The following is a 22,585-nucleotide window of genomic DNA, read 5'->3' as shown; positions in this document are numbered from 1 at the left end:
CAGAAGCTCATGATTAGTGAGGATAGAGCACAATGACTCTGAAAAATAGTTACCTGTATCGGCCTGGTCTTGCCGACGTAGGGGAGGCTGTGTCACAACTACCAAATACAAACAACCAGGTTACACAAGATGCATGTGGAACTGTGATTCATCATGGAGGAATGTTTAGGTTCCTGGATGGAGGGGGTGAGGGAATAGGTGAGGGGTGACAAGCATTTCACCTCCTACATCAGCAGGAAAAAGTGGCAAGAGATGGAAGGGGAGAGAGGGATGTGTATATCAGAGTGTCACAGAGAGAGTTACCCCTCCAGAAAGCAATAAGGGCTAGAGGGGCAGGATGGTAGGAGAGGAGAAGGTATGACTGGTAGTCAGATCCTGTTGGAGCTCATGGAAATGGCATGGAGAGGCACAGTAGTACGGCAGTTACTAATACAGACAGACAGACAGACAGACAGACATACTTTATTGATCCCAAGGGAAATTTGGTTTTGCTACAGCTGCACCAACCAAGGATAGTGAAGCAATATAGCAATATAAAACCATAAATATTTAAGTAATAAGTTAAACATGCCAAGTGGAAATAAGTCCAGGACCAGCCTATTGGCACAGGGTGTCTGACACTCTGAGGGAGGAGTTGTAAAGTTTGATGGCCACAGGTAGGAATGACTTCCTATAACACTCAGTGTTACATCTTGGTGGAATGAGTCTCTGGCTGAATGTACTCCTGTGCCATAATGGAGTGAATGGGAGTCATTGTCCAAGATGGCATTCAACTTGGACAGCATCCTCTTTTCAGACACCACCGTCAGAGAGTCCAGTTCCACCCCCACAACATCACTGGCCTTATGAATATGTTTGTTGATTCTGTTGATTCTGCTACCCTCAGCCTGCTGCCCCAGCACACAACAGCAAATATGATAGCACTGACCACCAACGCCTTGTAGAACATCCTCAGCATCGTCCATCGGAATAAGCTAATACAGCATCAGATTACATTTGCATCGCTGTTTGTACATTCTCCCCAAGACCGTGTAGGTTTCTTCCCAGTGCTCAGGTTTCCTCCCACATTCCAAAGATGTACAGGATAGGGCTAGTGAATTATGGGCACACAATGTTGGTGCCGGAATCATAGCAGCACTTGTAGGCTGTCCAGCATAATCCTTGCTGATTTGATTTGACACAAATGACACATTTCATTGTTGGTTTCCATGTAAATGTGACAAATAAAGCTAACCTCTTAAACTTTATTTTTATCTTTAACTGGCAAAGGACGACACACTATTTGTGGAGGCCAGTGAAATAAAAGTTGAGGACCAAGGGAAACATCTCTGTTCTGTTGCAAGAGTGAAGGGGTGAGAGCAGAAATGGAGTAACTTGCTAGTTAGGGCTCTATCAACTACAGAAGAAGCTAAATTTCCTGAAGGAGGAGGAGATTCCAAAAGCCTTCGAAGAGAAAGCCTGATCTTGAAAACAATGGAGCAGACACAGCGAGACTGAGGGAAAGGGATAGTGTCCTTACAGGAGGCCAGATGGGAGTAGGTTTAGTTTAGGTAACTGTGGGAATCTCTGGGTTTGCAGTGGATATTGTTGGATGGTTTGCCTCCTAGGAAGAAACAGAGAAGTCCAGGAAAGGAGGGGAGATGTAATCAAAACTCCAGGTGGATCTGAGAGCAGGGTGGAAGCTGATGGCAAAAGTGATAAAATTAACAAGTTCTGAACAAACCAACCAACACAGATATAAATGTAGCAACAAAGTAAAGATTTGGGGAGTGTATCTGTAGACTCCTGGGACAAGGACTGCTCCATGCAACTAACAAAAAGACAGGCAGAACTGGAGCCTGTGTGAGTGCAGGACCTAAAGGAGAAAAGAAAAACATATTATTTTCAATCATGAAATTTTGATAAAAAATTGAAAGCAGATTGCTTAGTGTTAAAAAAAATTAAATAACTAAGTCAATTAGCCAGCATCCAAGAGGTAAGTTTTGACCTAAACATTATTGGTCATTTGGCTTTACTTCTACTAAATACAAACATGGTAATTGTCTTCAGTCCATTTGTAGAAAAAATAAAATGCTAAAGGCTTTTCCTTTTCTGGACAATCATTCCATGGAAATACTGTAAACTGCAAGATTGTGTGATTTGGCTTTCAGTCTATGAGCAGCTGTTGATATCACTAGTGTGCATCCATGAGGCTTGTGGTATGGGGCTGTAAGTTTTAGGAAGTTATAGAACCTTATAACTGAAGCATCTCAAGGTGGTAGCAAGTGTTACTGCTTGATAGACTGAGGCTATACCAGATAGTCTTAAATGTCCCACACTTTCCGATATTCACTTCTGAGCACTGAAGAAGGCTATGGTTCCTTAGGGTATTACAGTCAGAAACAAGTCCATGGCAGTATGGGTAACTCATCTGAGGGGGGTGTGCAGGGAAATGCAGGAGATCTGCAGTCATTGGGCTGTTGCCGAGGTTGGGGCATGGAGAATGACACCTGTCAGGCATTCCTGCGACCACTGTTACAATTCAAGGGTGAATGTCATCCTAGCGCCAGGCTCAAAAATCTCTGAGGGAGAACGAGTTGAAGTGAACGAGGGTGTACAACCAGAAGATTTGGCACAAAGGTCAGTAGGCGGATCATAGTGAGCTGGGAAACAACTAAAATGCAGAAACAAAGAAAATAATCCCCTGGTTATAACAGGCTCACACAGCAGTAAATACAGAAGGAAGAAGGTTAATGGATGGAAATATGCTGCTGTAGAAATAGTACTGAAGGGAGGACTTTGGATTTCTGGGAAGGGTAGAACTCTCAGATCATACCACTTCTGATTATGAACTATGATGGACTGTTTCCAAACTATGGGCAGGACAGGATTCCAAGAATATTTCCATCCTCAACAACAGTCGTGCCCAGACAAGGCTGAAGAGTTTATGTCTGTGTCAGCTGGATGTTGCATGAGGTTGAAGTATCTCACCTTAATCCTGAGATCCCAGGACAGAAGTGAGTCTTTGCCCAGTTTTAGGCACTCTACATGCCGTTAAGGTACACTTGCAAACACTAGGCAATGGGACATGGCAAAATCCTCATCCTGATATTGAGGTACTGTGCTCTACAAATAGCCATTCCTCAATCCAAGCTGTTCTAGTACAATTGCAACACTGGCATCTTGTCAGCAATGTGAAGTCACCCAGGTACGTCTTGCTGATCTAAAACATAATCCAGAATGAATTTAACTGGTCTAATTCTAGTCAAATCATCCTTCACTCAGTCATCATCAAAGTGAAGAAGAAGAAAGCCCTTAACTCCGAGTGGAGTCATCAGGACACCATTGTGACAGTGTATTTTTAGCGGGCTTTCTTGTTTTTATGAGGCCAAGTTATTAGCTTGACACTCAACCCAGCACAGATGGAAAGTGTGCAAGGGAGCCGGCTGAATTTGAACTCGGGAGCCTTCGCTCCAAAGTCCGGTGCTGATGCCACTACGCCACCAGCCGGCTATCATCAAAGTGAGGGAAAATGTAATTGACAGTGCTAGCAAGAGGCACTTTATCTCCTATAAAATGCTCAATCATGCTTATTCTGTTTTTCCAGGTGATCTAATATCCAGACATTCTCACAGCGTCAGTCATAAAAGGAATCAATGAGTAGAATTCCAGAGGTGAAGTGAGAGTGACTTCAAGGTAGCATTTGACTGAGTATGTCATCTTGGTGCCCTGGTAATATGGAAGCTACACCTCACACAAAAGGAGAGGATTGTGATTCATCCACTAAAAAGGTGCTGGAGTCTCTGAAGAGTCTGAGGTTGCCATTTACAGAAACTTCAACACTGAGCATGCAAGAGGAGGATTGGTGAGATTAGGTTTCAGCAGGTATTGAAACTATATACCAGTGGGATATTGCAAATTCTACACCTAGTATGTGGGAATATCACCCACCAATCAACTCTCACCAATATGAAAAGTGATGATAGGATTTACCCATAATGATAATAATTGAAACTTACTCATCGTAACCTGCTCATATGACAATTATGATTTTTACCATTACAACCAAACATGAACCAAAGAGCTGAATTTCACAGATAAATTGAGAATGACTATGCTTAACATCAAGGCATTATTTACCTGAGTTGTTGTATGGCTGACTTACTCCCGTTATGCCACTGGCATTGAGGGCAGCAATGAAGGTCCTCCTTTGGTGGCAGTATTCATCCTGTCTGTAGCTGTCAGTCATGCAAGTCCCAGGAGGAGACCCAAGGATACCCCCCACCCCCTCAATGCACTCAAATATAGAAAGATTCTTCATTGCCGCTTCCACAACAATTCGGTTTTACCAGTTAGGGTTGTTAAGCCCTGAAGTATTGACCCCTGGAGTATTGATGGGTCACTCTTAGTCTGGCCCCTACCCTTTGACCTGTTTGGCATGGGTGACCCTAGCAAGAGCCAAAGTTTAAAGCAAGCATAGCTCTCTAGGTCATTAAGGAACTCAAGCCTTCAAATCATGATAAACTTGTAGTCCTCTTAGAGGAAGTTGTGTTATCAGGCACCTTTGAAATACTTCAATGAGCAGAATCAGACACAACACATGTGAAAATCTTAATGACTTTTCGAGGCAAAAACATTCCAACTTCAGAACATCTTTGGAGAAGGTTCTCAGCAAAGTTTTGTTGGCCCAACTACTTTCAGCTACTTCATCAATGACCTTCTTTCCATCATACGATCGGAAGTAGGGAAGCTCACTGTCAATTTTACAAGGTTTAACTATATTTAAAGCTCCTCAATAAATGCAGAAGTCCATGGCTATAAGGCAAGGCCAAGACAACACTTGAGCATAGATAAATCGCATCTACACCACATCAGTACCAGACAATCAGCGTCTCTCAAAAGGGAGACCATAACTACCCATCCTTCAAGGGAGACCGTAACTACCCATCCTTCATACTCAAAGGCATTGCCAATTTACCAATCATCAACATCCTGATGGTCAGCATTTACCAGAAACTCAGCTTGACTAGTCATGTAAATAACATGGCTACAGAAGCAGGACAGATCTTGGAGTAAGTCACTTCACCACCTGAAGTCACCTACAAGGAACAGACCACCTACTGGACCCTGATGAAATAGCCTCCATTTGCCTTGATGATTACACCAACAACAACTCATTTGACTGGCACAGCATGTTAATGTGGAGGTGTTCGCCAAGCTTGGCAATTGGCATGCAGTCACTTCATCACCTATCGAGGTGACATCCTCAGTGCACAGTTGTAGGTATTTCTCTCTGGGGGTTTTCGCATTTATATAGGCCCCCATTCCTTTGCCTCAGCCCTGATTGGCGACCTCTACGGTTAATCTTTGAATTATATTAGCTTGTGTTTCTTTAGCCCTATTACAGGCTCCTCTCTAAATCACACACCATCTTGACTAAGAAATACATTGCCATTCCTTTAAGGATCAAGGATCAACTCTACCACCATTTACATGTTTTAGGAATATGTTGTGGTGTGTTAGTCAGGAAGCAACGTGAAACAGACAACAACAATATTCAACAATTATAAAGAATTATATATAAAAAAATAAAGTTAGAGATTAAACTATGGATATGGCATAAAATATGCACAGAAACCAGCATGTATTTATAATGTAAACAGCATTATAAAAAATGGTTTTAAGTGATTACAGTACAGTGACGGGGCAATAGATAGATGGGGGTGGGGGGAAACTAGAATGATGGATCAGATTAACCGCTTGCGGGAAACAAACTTTAAAAATGACATTAAATTTTTGTGTTTTAATACCCCTGTAGTGCTTTCCAGAAGGGAGCTTTGGGAAAAGGTAGCTTGCAGCGGAAGTAGTGTCCACAGTAATTTTTCCTGCCTTGCTTCATTGTCCTGGACATGTACAAGTCCTGCAGTGATGGTAGACCGCAGCCAATTACCTTTCCTGCTGGCCTGACAGATCGCAGCAGTTTTCATCTGCTGTGAGAGGATGCTGCACCAAGCTAGACAGTAATGGCTGATGTGAGGATTCACTCAATGATTGCTCATCCCATGATCTCTTGAATACACAAAGAAAGCTAAATCAAGTTTGCATTGGTTTATGATCTGTGATGTAAAGGAGAAGTTAGTATCATTCAGTAACAGAATTAAGATATAACCAGAGTGGATCAATTACAAAAGAGTTCAGTAATGGAACACTGATTGCTTTTAACCAAACTTTAAAACCATTTCAAAATTATTACGTTGACAAGGCTGTGCAGTAAGTCCTGTCATCCAAAGTTGCATGTGTAGGGATCCCAGCTCGCCGTGCATCCAAACGGCTGGCTGGGAGTGCAGCGAGAAGGAACAGAAAGTTCCTACAGCACTTAGCTAATTTAGAAGTGAATCTTTTTTTTCTGACATCAGGCTGAAACAAAAGGAAGATAAAAACTTCTAACAGCTGAAGAATAATGTTTCAGAATCACATCAGGCAATTCACATATATTTAGGATAGGGTCACTAGGTTTTGTCTCCAATGTTACCCTGGAGTGCCAAGGAAATGAAGTTTACTGGGGAATGCTGTACGTAACTCAGAAAGAAAATCAATGGAGCAGGGAAAAAGAACCATTTAATCCTATTCTTTGTAGAACAGATTACATTTTCAGGCAGTAGATGTTGGTAAAGGTTCTGCAACTGACAATTTGAGACCAGAAGTTGAGGTACAAAGTCAAACCTGTGACTGGTGAGTCCTGCAGTCTAGGCCCATGATCGGCAGGTCCTGTGGTCAATACCCAGAAATTAGCAAAGTCCCAAGTTGGAGGCCCGATATATCAGTGCATCTGAGAGTCTGAGAGGTGGTCTCTCCTAGGATGGAGGACTGTGTGGGTGGGTGATAAGGGGGCTTGCTTTGCTGTTGTTTTTGTTGATGCCTGTGTTGTTTTGATGGACATCATCAGCATGATATGTTGATGCTGAAATGTGTAGCAACACTTGCTCCAGCACATCTTTAGGTGTATTGAGTGTTAATGCAACGACACATTTCACTGTATGTTTTACTACCCATCTGATAAACAAATCTGAATCTGAATTAGAGGAACACTGGTCCTCTTATATAGTCTTATTTGCTTTGTACCAGTTTCTTCTGCCATTTGATCACTTCTCCATCCTATCATCATGAACCATAATTGCTTGTTCCACATTTCCTCTACTTGCAGCGGCATTGTCCAATTATTAAAAATCTATGGGTTTCCATCATCATATAGTTCTGACGAAAATTCATAAACATGAAGTATGAGCTCTGCTTTTCTTTCTATGCGTGCTCTCAAACCATCGCTTCCTCTAATTATTTTAGCACCCAGAGTATTTTCCTTTGGCTAACTGGAAAGGAAGTCCCCCGCAGGGAATGGGCACAAGATTGCAGTGCCTTACCGCGAGCACTCCAGACCATTTTTTCATCAGATTTTGAGCTTCCTTGATCTAGAGAGCTGCAGCCAGATGCTCATAAATCAGGCACAGTAGTTCATCTTATAAACTTAAAAGGTTGGCTAAATGCAACCTACTGCAAGAAATTTCTTATAGAAATGTGTTTTTTTTCTAATCTGTATTAGGACAGATTGACTGGTCTGATGCAAAAGTATAATTGCTGTTTGATAAAAGAACTCTACAGATTAGAACTTTTTTTTTTGAATGTCAACATGTGTTTTAATTTGAAAAATATACACAGCATTTAGCAAAGTGCTCAATGGGTACCAGGTGCTGTGTTTAGTATTGTACAGGTGATATGTATATTAATGTATAATGTGCTTATATGTAACTTAGATTATGTATGATAATATATGTTAACATCAGCACAACAGCTGCACAAAACTGAGATATAGATCTGTGGTGAGACTCATAATAAAGTGAAAAGTGCACCCCATTGTTGAGAAAAATTTATTAACTCAAATATACAGAACATAATTTTTACATGCTCGTGTAGATCTGTGCTGCTATAAGACCACAAAATATAATAACACTTCAATCAATAAGGATGCAATTATTCTGCATAACAATTGTAACTGGGTTTAGGTCAATCTGATTTCATTTATACTGAGGAGGAGTGGGACATGGGATGAAATATCTAGCTTTTTAAAGTATGATTAAAAGGTTTTACTTTATGCAATTCATAGCCTACAGATATCTCTGTTTTATTAATAAGCTATGTTGTATCTGTGAAGAGATTCTATACACATTCTGTTTCTTTTTTAAAAAAGAAAGACTGACAAAGTTGGAAAGCTGCAGGAAAGTTACCCTGAATAAAATATCTCATAATTACACATGATGCGATGTCAAAAGTACCTGAACATATCTCATTTCAAAATATATAATAAACTGATAGATGACGATACAAAGATTCAAAGAAAACTAAATTTTCCTCATTCCTTTTGCTGATTCAACTTTGAACAAATTAATTATTCAATAATTATCAATGTATTCATTAAAATTTATAAAGTGATTAACAACATGCTCACACATGTGATGTTAATTTGAAATGGCTCTGGAAGCGAAATATAGTAAGAGAATTTCATGGTCTGTTATTTGATGATAGCTGGAGCTAAAGACGAGTTGCTTACTTCTGCTAGCGTGCTAATCCCATGCTGATAATCTTTCATATTTTGTAGATCAAAGATTCCCTATATTGGTTTGAATTAATTTGCTAGATGGTCAATATTTTCCTAGTTATTCTGTGTTATGCTGCCTAAATTCCAAACATTCCCCTAAAAGCAGTTGATACAAAATCTATTTTTTAATCATTCATTTGATTAGAAAATTCAATATTCTCCAAAAGGCCTGTTACAATATATGAGAATATATAGTATGGTACTAAGAATATATACAACTGATAATATTTATATTGTGTTGTCTTAAATAATTCTTAACACTTACACCTGGTGCTTGATAGCTGCAATCATATTCTTGAATTGTAACCAGGTTTACTGTGTGAATGTGGCAGGGCTTGTTTGGAGTACCAGGCATGAGCATTAAGTGTGATACAGATTATTAAAGCAATAACATGTGAAGAATTGGTATAGAGGAAAACCAAATCCATTCCTAAAACCAGAATGTTAATGATAGTGAAGTGAGCTGCAACATGAACTGACAATAATGTTACACATACACAATGCTGGAGGAGCTTGGCAAATCAGGCAGCCTCTGTGGAGGGGAATAAACAATTGAAGTTTCAGGCTGAGAACCTTCATCAAGACTGGTAAAATGACTATTGTATAGCCATCTCATCTCACCTCCAACTGATTAACTCTCCTCGGATAATAAATATGCTCAGGTACAAATGCTGTAAGTTGTTAAACTCGGCATTTGAATGGGGACATATCTAATGTGCTTAATTAGAAGATGGAGCAGAGTTGAAGAACTCAAAGCAACACAAAATGCTGGAGGAACTCAGCAGGCCAGGCAGCATCCATGGAAAAAAGTACGAACAACGTTTCTGGCCGGGACCCTTAAACAGGACCCTCCAGCCGAAGGGTCTCAGCCCGAAACGTTTTCTGAACTTTTTTTTAACATAGTTGCTGCCTGGCCTGCCGAGTTCCTCCAGCATTTTGTGTGTGCTGCTTGGATTTCCAGCATCTGCAGATTTTCTCGTTTGTGGAGGAACTCAACTGGTTTGACAATACCTCTGATAGGAAATGGGCAGTCGATGTCTCTCGTCCAGATCGAAACAAAAGGCCCCTTGATCTGAAATCTCGGCTGTCGATTTCCCTCCATAGATAATGCCTGGCCCGTTGAGTTCCTCCAGCATTTCAGACTCCGGGATCTGCAGCTTCTTGTGTTGCCTTAGATTTCAGCTGATGCCCCGGGAGTTCATTTCGTTTATGTGTTTTAAGGAAGTGTTTTCATGGTCTGAAACGCTGACTCTGATTCCCTCGCCTTTGTCGGCCTGACCAGCTTGATGCGGGCAATTTGACAGCGAATAAACAGATTTTCCTGACTTTCTGTAGTTTTCGCGTTGCTTGCTCTGCAATTTATTCAAGAGAGGGCGCTCTGAAACAAGAATACGTGTCGGTGAGATTCGCTCTGGAGCTCCCGTGAACTGATATCCATGAATCTACCTAATGTGAGCTCTGGGGCTTCATATTTCACACTGATTCTCTTTATATTGCGCAGTGGGTCTATAAATCCAAGCACATGGCATGAATATGGAGCAGACACAAATGAAACGAATTAAATATCTTAGTTTAGAAAATGTAGACATTGTCTTTCTTCGCCACGTCAATAGTTAAGAGAGTTATTGGGGAGGAGGGGAAGAAAGGCTGTTATACTGAAGGTTATTTCCACTCGACGTGACAGCGAGCCAGGAGTATTAATGGTGATAAAAGCATTTGGTCACTTAGTTCACTGGGGTAAAAAAAAATGACCTGGAGTTTGCAGTCAGCGAGGGGTGAAAGGGGCGGGCAGCTGAGAAGTGGAATTCAAGGCTCGGGAAGAGTCACGAAACCAGACAAGGAACCGTCTGATTAAACGCGCGGGGGGGGGGGGTGGAGAGTGAGAAGTTAAATAATTATATGGCCGCTTCCTGAATTCATTTTGTGGTGACTTCTCCTGCCTTTTCTCCTGTACGGCTGGCCGCCTCCTTGAGTCGTTACGGCTCAGCCCGGGGCAGCTCAGAAGCTGACCGCACACGGCCGAAGCTCACTGCCTTTCACACCATTGAAGCGCCAAAAACAAAAGGTTTTCCAAATACCCTGTCATCTGAATTACAGAGCACTGGGATCTTGCGGCTGGGATCATGCACCTTAAATCACTAAAGCAGACACAAGTATCCTGAGCGGGAATTTAAATTTTTAAAAAATAGCATCTCAATTCTGTCTGCGTTACCAGCGCATCAGATTAAATGTTTATTTTCAAACCTGCCCTTGTTAGTGGGTGGGGTGGGGGCGTGGAGATGGTTTGGTCGATGGGCGGGGTAATAAAGATCGCTTGGACTGTTTCGCTAACACTCTTTTCCTGGGCACAAGTTGTGAGGCTCATGAATAATTCCAGGTGAAGCGCCATGACAAACAGACAAGTTCCTAGCAGAGATGGAGAGGAAAATATTCTGATGACGGCCGGGCTCGGGTCGTAGAAGTTTCGGGAAAGATAAAAGGACAAAACGCTCAGAAGCAAGAAGCCTCTGGGAGCAAGAAAAAATAGCAATGACATTTGAAAGCACGGTATTAAATGCACAGTGACGCGAGGTAGAAGGAACAGCTAATAAGGCACATACTTAACCCACTTGTTTCACGGTCAATGTTATAATCACCAGTCGCGTTTCCTAGCGGATTGTTTTGCCGTCGCTGTATATCCTCCCTGTTTGCTTTTTTTTTAACTTAGCCTTGCAACCGTTTCCACCCCTCCCCACCTGTCTGTGTGTCCGCTGCTCATTTTGAAGTGAATTGTTGTTTGGATTGGTTTGCAGCTAGATACTTTCTGTCTGAGCGCTCAGCTCCCACGATCCCTTGCAGAGTTGTGTCTCTCCTCCTCTCCGCTTTATTGGAGTAAGTCGATGTGAGACGTGAAGATCATGTTGAGATTTCTGCGCTGCTCCGGGAAGCGTCCGCTCACTCCAACCACTAAAGAGTTTTAACCCCAAAATCCAGCTTGCGCCGTGTGGCTGGACAGTGGGAGCGGCGAACGGAACCTTCGTCCGGTGGAATCTTGCATTGAACACACTCCATCAGACTTGTGACCACGAGAAATCGCTGGCGGTCTCCTTTTGAGTATGATTTTGGAATACAGGACGGGACTTATTTTTTACTTGTTTTGGATACGATATTCTCATGGGATGCCTCATGTTATTCGAATTGGTAAGGATCTCTTTCGGCATTTAAACTCTCTTTTATTTTGAGTTACTGTTATATTCCTGGGTCGAGGTTGAGTGAAATTGGGAAGAGATCTCTTGAGGGTGATTTTTTGCTATTAACATTTAGCCTGGGGAACAGTGAATGAACAGAGGTGATAGTAAGGGGTGTGGTGGCAATGGGGGAGGGGGTATTTGGCAAGTTAATGCATACGTCAACTTAACAAAATTGTTAGCTGTTAGGAATTGACTCGATCTGTCCGCCTTACCATTCTCCGGTTGTTTGGTTGTTCCGCACTATCTTCAAGTACACAGAGCTGAAGACAAATATTTGAAGATAGATCATAGCCGATGTAATTATATTTAGCTAAGGTAAATGGATGATTCTAAACGGCATGGAAACGAATCATTCTGTAAAGAAGTTTAGTGTCAACGCTGAGTTAGTCAACAGATAAAGGCGATACCTCGCTTTTTTTTTAGCTTTTGAAGCTAAACTCTGCGTCCAGTTATGTTAACAGCCATACCGCGGGCTCTACTATAATGTGTTATATAAGGATTTAATCGCTAAATAGAAGTGACGGTGTTTAAAGTTGTACAATATGATTTACACCAGAGATAACCAGATTATACCGTAGTGTCTGTATACCAATAAAGACCCAGGGGACAAGAACTTTCATTTAGGCAGCAAATTAAAAGACACCCCCCCCCCCAAGTGCAAATTTATGAATGTAAATTGTACATATGCAAGTTAACCGGAGAACCAGAGACTGCTTTACAAGAGATATGGGGGATATGACCAGGGAACATTTATACTAATAGTTCTGATGATACAGTAAATTCTAGAAACACCGGCGCCGGGATTAGAAATGGGAGTAGCCGGAATGGGAGGCTAAAATACAGAGACGGACAAGATGATAGATGGACAGGGAGCAGGAGAAGTGGAAGAAGCAGTCTAGGTTTCGCGCGACAGACACTTGCACCGAGAGCATGTCAGGATGGTAAATATGTCACCACCATGCTAGTCCCGTCTCTTGCCGTATTCCTGCGCTGCGATCTCTCACGGCGACTTGTTGGCGGATGTCCCTCAAATTGTGGCGGCTTGCACTCGAGTTTTATCGGAGAAGGAAGGGGCTGGCGAAGAGGGGACTGTCTTTCTATGAGTGAAGAGGCGATCCGAACTTTGTTCCGCTCTATCAGACAACTCAGTGCAAATCAATACGTTTCTGTCGGTTGGCAAACAGCTTCAGACAAGTGGTTTACCATTACCTCGGACCGCCAAGCAGATAAACGGAAAAACCCTAAAGCACTCAACATTCACACTGGAGTTGTACAGCTCTTCACAAATGTCCAGTTAAGACTATTCCATTCATAGCCCACTGATTAAACCATGCGCACTTGATGACAGCTGTATGTATTCGTACCTGGAAGAACTCCGGTTCGCAGCTTAAACGGTCGTTCTAAGCAGTTGTCTACAACCAATAAGACCGAGACGTCAAAGGGAGTTGTTGGGAACGGCGGGACGGAAGGAGCAATTCCAAATTCAGGAGCTTGTGGCATGACAGGTCGCTGAAATATATTCTACTTCTCACGGATTCCTTGTCATTCTTAGGGTACCCGTGACAAGATTTGAGAAATGAAGGCGGTGGCGCACAATCTAGCCACCCTCGATGAAAGGAAGGCTAGAGGTGCAGTCTATAAAGTCGTCAGGTTGACTGAAATACAAAACACAAGCAATCAGTCTTTAGTAAAAGTGATTGCTGTTTCAATTTTCACTTAGGTTTATTTTGCACTGCCGTATGCAGGACCAGGACATGCCCTCTTCTCATTACTAGCATCAGGAAAGAGGTACAAGAACCTAGCCACTCAACATTTCAGGGACAGCTTCTTCCCCTCCGCCATCTGAATCCTGAGCAGTCCTTGAAGCCATGGCAATCTTTTGTAGTACTGCTTTTGCGCTACTTATTGATTTTTATATTATTGTAACTTGTAGTAATTTAAATATATTGCGCCAAAACAACAAATGTCACGAGACGTGTGTCAGTGACAATAAACCTGATTCTGATATTCATTCTCATAAATCGGGAGTGAATGAGTTGTTTCGGCCCAATTGGATCTCACCCACAAGCTACAAAGTGAACCAAACTCTATATAATAGTTAACGTAGAACAGTCTCTTAACTCAGTACCACATACAGGGTGAATAACTAAATATTTCATGGTTCGGTCAGTCTGGCGATTTTTAAAAATTCACTTCAGGCAGCGTGCGGAGCGTTGGCTGCGAACTCTTCAGTGTGGCCATACCACGTCTGTGCCGCCCACAGTCCTGACGACATGTACGGGAGAGGGAAGGTCTTTGCTCCTTTTCGTTCACTCCAGCTCACACCTTAGCTTACCCAGAGAGACTTCGGCACTAAGGCGGAAGATACGTTAACGCCATTCTTCAAAGGGCATTTTGCGCTTGAGGAACTCAGCAGGTCAGGCAGCATCGTTCCCTGGAAATGAATGAACCGAGACCCCCTCATTGGCATTTCCCTCTTCCACTCATATTCCTTGCACAACATAGATCATTTGGTCCCACTGAAGCTATAAGACAAAACTAAATAGAAGAGTGGCGTCTGCCTCGAGGAAAGGAGCTTTGACTAACCTTGTCCAGTTAAAGGAAACATTGATGGTTATTTTCGGGGTTACAACTTTTGAAAAACCGTTTCTGTATAGCGGCAAACAGGCCTTCGAGCACATGACGTCCATTCCAGCCGCCGAGCACCGATATGAATTCACCCATTTTTTTAAGCACTCGGCCTACATCCCATGGTATTCTAGGTTTTCATCTGTGAGTGCCCGCTTCCAACTCCATATCCACCCTCAGGAAGGGCGTCCAGATTTAATACAGTTTAGGTGTAACAAAAAAAATCTTCCTCAAATCCCCTTCAAATTGTCTACTTTAGAACTCTGCCTTCTGGTTACGGGCACCTCAAGGCGGAGACTTTTCCTCTAACCTGTCTATCTGCGCCGTTCTCGATCTTCCGGTGAAGTTCACATATTGGAATTATGCGAGCAACTGAACTCAGTAAAAAAAAAACACACTTGGAGAATTTAAACGGTTTTCAGAGGTAGTCAACCCAAGACAGAATAAACTCATTGTACAGCGTGTATACTGCCGGGCTGGGTGATTTACTATTCAATGTGGGAGTCAACTTTATTTCAAGGGGCTGGGGAAATAACACTTTTCCTGCTGGATCTCAAGCAGCATGAACGAGTTCGGAGGAGTTAACCCTTCTGATATCTCAAAAGCACAACTTGTGCCAGGTTACAGGAGTGATCCTTCAAAATCTCTGGATAAAAACAGAAGAGAACTTCTCGATCGCGCTGGTCTTGCGCCTTTTTATCGTAGTCGCGAATTTAACAGGAGCAGTACCCAGTGGGTATTCTGGCCAGGGAACATACGACAGAACGGCTGGTGTCATTGTATCTCCCCCAGCCATACATATCGGCGAATTCCATTCTGTAAGCGTTTTCGTTCAGGCTCGGGGCAGATTTACGATATTTAAATTTTCAATTGAGCAAGTCAAGGTTGGACAATGATTTATTGAGCAATTAATTAGCCACGCGTCCACCTGGGTCTAATCGATCTGTTGGTTAAGTAATATATCATCGCCCTGCTCCGTTCGCGTAGACAAAGCGAATCCCAAACGATGTCCCCGCCATTACCTTGGCTAGTAGCCCAGTGCAAACTATTAACACATTAGAGAGGGAAAGTCTTGGGTGGAAGATTAGCTGTGGAAATCGATCGGATCAGTGGGAACCAAAATTAATTCGGTCTAAAGGCAGTCATCCCCGCCCCGCCTACGTCCCATCCCACTTCGTGAGAGTTAATCCTCTAAACCACTCTTCCCCAGAGTATGGAGACTGGTGCTGAACTGGCGCAGACCGTTAATGCAAATGGTATTCACAAACCCCAGACAAATACGCGCAGGGCGAGTGTGATACCCTTATGACACTGATACTTAAAATCACACTTTTTCACTACGCATTCCCACGTTTTACATATTTGCAAAGAAATTGGTCTTAAATACTCCGTCCGCCACGGAGGCAAATGGATGGTTCATATCCATCTTAAAGTATTATTGTTTACTTAAAGATAAATCTGCGTTCGTTTATGTTTATCCATCTCCGCCTCTCATGTTCCCTCCACAATGGACTATCCTGCTCAGCTGTTCCACTGTTCTGTCCATTGCCTTCAGCTCGGCCCATTTCCATTTGTTTTCAAATGCCACCGATCTCTTTCTGTTTCAGAAGCATTTGCGAGGGGTAGCATGTCTAAACAGTCTTTCCACTCAGTTTCGGGCCGCAGATTAAGGGATTCGGGAATCTATATCTCGTCGGTGGGGTGATAACCGGATTCTCTTCCCAATTGGTATTCAGGGAAGTGAATGTTTTAAGGTGGGGGTGTTGCCAGGCGCTCGGAGTAACTGATTACGCCAATCAAAATCAACGCCAATATTAATAATGACCGATTTGGCTTTGGCTCCGGGAGTATGGGGACTCCCAGATCAGAAGCATCCCATTTTGCCAGTGAAAAAGAAAATGGTAAAAAAAAATGTATTGCTTGCATTGTTCGCTTCGGTTGAATTTATTTATTAGTATTCATAGGTTTCAGTTCAATACTTCAAAATTGAAATTATTCAGTTCCCAATAGTTGTAGAAGGCGGGGACACAGGAGACAGCGGATGCTGGAATCTGCCGCAAAACATAAGCAAACTGCTGGAGACCGTCAGTACGTCGGGTAGTTTCTGTGGGAGGAAATGGTCAACTTTTCGGGTCGAGTCCCTTAACTGAGGTCTGGACTTTTGACTCGAAACGTCGCCTCTTGATAACATGGGAGAAAAGAGGCGTGTGGCGGTACCAAAGAAAGTTGACAAATATTTAGAGGAGAAAGAATCAATTGGTTTTGCCGTATTTGTGGCCACTTGTTGGAGAGATGCAGATTAATCCTCCCTCCCCGCCAGTCTATTCACGCGCACTGAAAGGTAATTATCGAAGCACAGAACATTCTGACATTCAAGTTTTCAAAAAAGGGTTTTTGTTCTGTTTCAGGACTCCAGTGCCTCATTAAATTGTAGGCCTCCATGCTTTTGATGGCAATTAAAATACGCGCTAGCGAAGACTTGGGCCTTTATTTAATGTTCCTCTGCCTATACCAGTCTAGTTATTTGCATCATATATTCTTGAGCGGCCCCGTGTGTGTGTCTGATGGCGTTCTGACGATTCCGTTTGCGATCAACTTCCGCACGTTCTAGTTAATTCCAAAATGCTGGATCTGTTGAGAGGTGGATGAAGATCACGTGTAGATTCTCATTCATCACGTCCACGGACACCCGAAACATTCCCTGTGCTGTCGGGAAACTAAAATTCCCATTGAACTGGGAAACTTGTAAAGAATATTCGCAAAACTAAATTGGTTCATCCAGTTTTACCCAGTGTTTGGGTCTTTTCCCTTTGTTGACCATGCCCATATCCCTCTCTTCCGCCGCTTATCTGTTTATTGCGTTTTGCTGGTATTTTCCGCATTTAATCTCAGTTGGAATCCCGGGGCCAAAATTAATTCAGCATTGAGCCGCAGGTGGGAAGTGAGAAGAACGAGAAAGAGGAGGGTGGAGAAAGAAGCTTGAAGAGTAGAGCTCGCCCCAGTCGGAGAGCTACCCTTTTAAATCTTTCGCCATCTGGCGTGAAACTGGATGTGAGTCTGCAGGGGATCCCTTCGGTGCATTGCTGGATCAAAAGTATCCACATCGACAAGATTACGTCAATTCCATTGCAATAATACAACAATTAAATATATTTAAAGTTGCTCCGGTTAGTTGGAGTTCGACCAGAATATTAAGTGATGGAATTGTACTGAAGCTCTCTATTTCGTAAACGAGTGGAGTGACTTCTAATGGATTATCCGGCATTACTTATTGAATGACAAATAGCTTCCCCAGTACTCCCGCTGTTAACTTCCACAAGGCAAATGTTTTCATATAAAGTTAGTACTCTTCCATTGATTCGATGGCTGGTGGCCCATTATTTGCGAGTGCTCTATTAGCTGCCTGCTTTGTCGTATCTTCTAGCGGCGATGGGGCGGGAGGGAATGTGTAAACAAGTGAACATAAAACAAGATCTTTCTGTGCCTTATACCCACGTCGAACCTTTGAGCATACAATGAAGGAAGGATACATGTCTATCGATTTCACTTGAAAGCTCTGCCGCAAGAATTTATTTATGAGTAAATGCAAGTAGAACTGCACACCTCCAGTACCATATCTTCCAACACAGTTTTAATCTAATCTATGATCAGTGGCCGCTTTATAGGGTACAGGAGTTGAACTCGGTGTGGTCCACTCCTGTACCCAGTGATAAAGGAATTCATTGTGGATTCAGGAAGAAGTGGAGGAAATACCAGGGATCAGAAGTGGAAAGGTTGAGCAGTTTCAAATTCCTGGGTGTCAACATCTCTGAGGATCTATCCTGGGCCCAACATATTGATGCAGTTACAAAGAAGACACAACAGCAGCTATATTTTATTATCAGTTTGAGGAGAACTTGTATGCCACCAAAGACACTGCCAAATTTGTACAAATACACAGTGGCAAGGATTCTCACTCTTTGCACCAATGTCTGGTTTGGAGGGGCCACTGCACCGGAGCAGAAAAAGTTGCAAAATGTTGCAAACTCAGTGAGCTCCATCATGGGCACTAACCTCCCCAGCATCCAGGATGCCTTCAAATCGCAAAGCCTCAAAAAGGCAGTATCCTGCATTAAGGACCCCCCCCCCCCCCCCATCACCCAAGACATGCCTTCAATTGCTACCATCAATGAAGTACAGGAGCTCGGAGACGCATGCTCCTTGTTTTTAGAACAGCTCCTTCCTTTCTGCCATCAGGTTTCTGAATCGATGATGAATCCATGAACACTCTCTTTCTGCACCATTTCTTTATTTTTATATACATTCTCATTGTAATTTATAGTTATTATTATGTATTGCAATGTACTGCTGCTGCAAAATAACAGCAAATTTCATGAGATATGCCATTGATATTAAAACTGATTCTGATTCTTCGACTGCTGTAGCCCATCCAATCAAAGTTCAAAGTACATGATAAAAGTATGTATATAGTATACAACCTTGAGATTTGTCTTGTTGCAAGCAGCTACAAAACAAAGAAACATCGTAGAACCCGTTTAAAGGAAAACACACACAACAAGTCCATCAAACGTGTGCAAAAAGAACAGATCATGCAAGTAACAAAAAGCAAACATGTAACACGGAGAACAATAAACATCAGACTGCAGAGCCACTAAAAGCGAGTCCACAGCCATAATTTGTCAAAGCAAGTGAAGTCAGTCCAGGAGCCAAAGGTTGTGACCACAGCCACTGAGTCCATCAGTTCAGCACTGTGCTGATGTCCGCAGGCCATAATCACAGATTCAGTTCCATGGAGAAGCTCCTTGACTAAATCGCATATATAGTAAAGTGTGTTCTGCACGGAGGACATTAAACTTCAAGCCACAACCAAAAGTGAGTCCATAGCCACAAGCCTCATGCTGCAAGCTGTTGAGGTGATCAAACCATTGAACCTTGTGGCGTCGGAGCCAAGACTCCTACATTTTTTGCTTGTAGCAGTACAACAGCGACTGGACAAACACAGGCAAACAGCACTGAATACCCATTTGCTTTCTGCTCTCGTCCTCGTTGTTTGTAATCTTACTTGATGCTATAATCGGCACACAGATTCATGTTCCACCATTAGGAATCTATGCAGCATACGCCCCTAGTGATGGCCAAAGCTCACTCCTGGTCAAATCCCCCTGGAGATGATAGAAGCACCGGATTGTTAATCTGTTGAAAAAATGCATTCTTAAAAATGAAAATACACACTACAATTTACTGCATGTCAGAAGTATGTTTAGTAGAAGAAGAGTATCTAGTAGTTTTGTAAGCTGTCAGCAAGATGTCACCATTGGTCATCTTCCCGGATTAGCGAGCTTGACAAGTTATGTGTTTAGAGATGCTCTTCTGCACACCGCTATTGTAATGCATGGTTATTTGAGTTACTGTCACCTTCCTGTCAGGTTGAACCAGCCTGGATATTCTCTTCTGACCTTTCATTGACAAGGTGTTTTCACCCACAGAACTGCTGCTAACTGGATGATATTGTTTTGTTTTGCACACTAATCTCCAGAAATCCATAGACTGGTGTGCATGAAAACCTCAGATCAGCAGTTTCTGAGATACTCAAACCACCCCATCTGCCACAAACAATCACTTTATGTTTAAAGTTCCTTAGATCACATTTCTTCTCCAATATGATGTTTGATCTGAACAACAACTGAACCTCTTGATGATGTTTGCATGCTTTTATGCATTGAATTGCTGCTACATGACTAGCTGATTAGATATTTGCATTAACACAATGGTGTATAGGTGTACCTAATAAAGTGGTCACTGAGTGTAAGTGTGAGCTGTTTCTATAACAATTGTACTGGTTGTCACGAAAAACAGATATGATCTACTTTTCACTACCCAATCCCTGTTCAAGCTCTGCTTCTAGATTTAAATGGTTCATCACTTGATTGATGATGTTATGTCAATCAGAGTTGGAAAGGGGAAAGGTATGGCCCCACTGCCCTAGTTGCTCTTGTGTAGCCGTCAATTCCAAACAGAAAAAGAATAGTTTGGAATATTCCCATGATTTATTGGCAAATGGACTGTGTAATGAGGTGTACAGTAACCACTTATTTCTGAAGGTAGGAAGAACAGTTAGAAATTGAAAAGGTTATACATAGAGTTGCATGGAACACTGAAAGAATGCTACGCAAAGAGTTGGCTCTGAGAAGCATGATAGCCCCTGATAATTTTGGGGTGTGCTTGCAATTTATATTAATCAGTACAGTATAATTATTTTTAGATAAGATGAAGGGGCAAGGTAAATGGTGCAGGGCACTCCCAGGGTTAAAGAGTGATGCACATGAGCAGTTTAATTAATAAAAGAGCATGCAGTAATGCCTAATTGTCACCCAAAAACTTGCAGAAGGGATGTTACCTGTAATAAATGCGTATAATTGTGTGACACCAGAGTGTGACGAGACTGTGGTCTGCACCACCTGGTGGGCATTAACTTGTTACAGAGCTGTCAAGGTGAACAGAGATTGCAAATCTAGGTTGACAGGGCCATTAAGAGCGAGCACAAGGATAATAGAAAGGGTGTGCATCCACATAGTAAAAGATGACATTTACTTTTGAATGTAAGAAAAGTAACGCAACGGGAAATATTTCAATGCTGTATCTTCAGGACACCACCAGAAGTACTTCAAGCACTGACATCCTTTAGTGAAAAAAAGTTGCAGAAGATGTCTAGTTAAAGAAAAGGCGAGCTGCTGAAAAAATGACCTTTTATCCATCTCGAATTTAATTAGCAATGAAATCTCAAAAACCCAAAGGGATTTTTCAGCCCACTAGACAATTTACCCTCAGAGTAATTAGTTCTTTTGGTAATTAGTAACCAAGAGACCGAGTTATTACTATACAAAAATGTTAGCAGAAAATATTTTAAGTACTTATTAAGAGTAATAAAGTTGTTTTATTAAATTTAGATTCTGGGCTTGGCAGAAGAATCCCTTTAACTGAATTAGGCTATCCCTTACAGGACCAGTCCACATGAATATGTTTATGAGTTCACTTAGTTTACTGAAGCAAAAATCACAGCTAGCATGGAAGGATTGAAGGAGGTTCATTTTGTACCTTTGATAGCTTGTTGTGTTACTCAGTTAGTCCCACTTCTCTGTCTCCCACTTTAATTTCATTTCATATGGAATCTCCTTCTGCCGCAGCATCAATCAATGCATTTTGTTGATTTCAACTCACTGCATGTTTCCCCCTCATGCCTTGATTAGTTTTCAACAATAACCTTAAATCTATGAACTCTTAATACCAACACTTCTTCAATGGGAAACATTTTCTTTTTATTTGCCCTACAATGAAAGTTCTTGATTTTGAGTATTTCTGTCAACTTTCCTGACTTTTACAGTTCTAAGGACAACAATCCCAAATTTCCATCATAGGTCTTTCAACACTTATAGGATTCTGGTCTAGTCTAATCAGTCTGCATAACTTCTAGAATGTTTTCTACAGATTGTAAGATATTGCCACTACTTAAAGAAAATAAATGGGGAACTAAAGACCCATTAGCTCAATATCTGATAAAGTAAATGCTGGAATTTATTGTTTCAGCAATAGACTAAGACAACTGTGCTACTCCAAAGAGTGCTGTATGAGGTCATTCTTTCCCTTGGCCATTAGTCTCTATAATGAGTCAACCTATAGCTGGGGAAGTGATTATCCCTTCCTGTTTACATGATTGAGGTAACTTACTTTGTATTCTTTCTTACTTGTCTTCTAATATTTGTATATCTGTGCACTTGTAATGCTACTGCGACACTGTAATATCCTTTGGAATCAATATAGTACCTACCTATCTATCTTAAGGAAGTGGTAACAGACTACTTGGAAATGATAATGGGTTTGGAGACAATCAACATGGATGAACAAGACAGAAATTATGTTTGACAAATCTGTGATTTTTCTTGGTGTAACTGTGATTTTTCTTGGTGATCTGTGAATTTTCTTGGTGTAGAATTGATTAAGTACCTGGGAGGTGAGTGGGTGTGGTATAATCAGTGGCCATGTTAATTGATAGCTCCTGTACCTAATAAAGTGACCACTGAGTTTATGTTTGTAGTCTACT

General features: G+C 41.9%; 1 protein-coding gene across 1 annotated transcript in view; it reads left to right on the top strand.

Annotated features, from left to right (window-relative positions):
- Positions 1-11,724: 11,724 nt before the first annotated feature.
- Positions 11,725-22,585, top strand: part of LOC132383421 (glutamate receptor ionotropic, kainate 3-like) — a 550,775-nt gene continuing 539,914 nt past the window's right edge. The window contains exon 1 of the mRNA XM_059954362.1: positions 11,725-11,809. Within this exon, the coding sequence (XP_059810345.1) occupies positions 11,725-11,809 (85 nt within the window). The remainder of the gene's footprint in view (positions 11,810-22,585) is intronic.

The sequence above is a fragment of the Hypanus sabinus genome, chromosome 30 (assembly GCF_030144855.1).
Source record: "Hypanus sabinus isolate sHypSab1 chromosome 30, sHypSab1.hap1, whole genome shotgun sequence".
Lineage (NCBI taxonomy): Eukaryota > Metazoa > Chordata > Chondrichthyes > Myliobatiformes > Dasyatidae > Hypanus > Hypanus sabinus.
The sequence above is the reverse complement of the archived record's forward strand: the minus strand, read 5'-3'. Positions and strand labels throughout refer to the sequence as shown.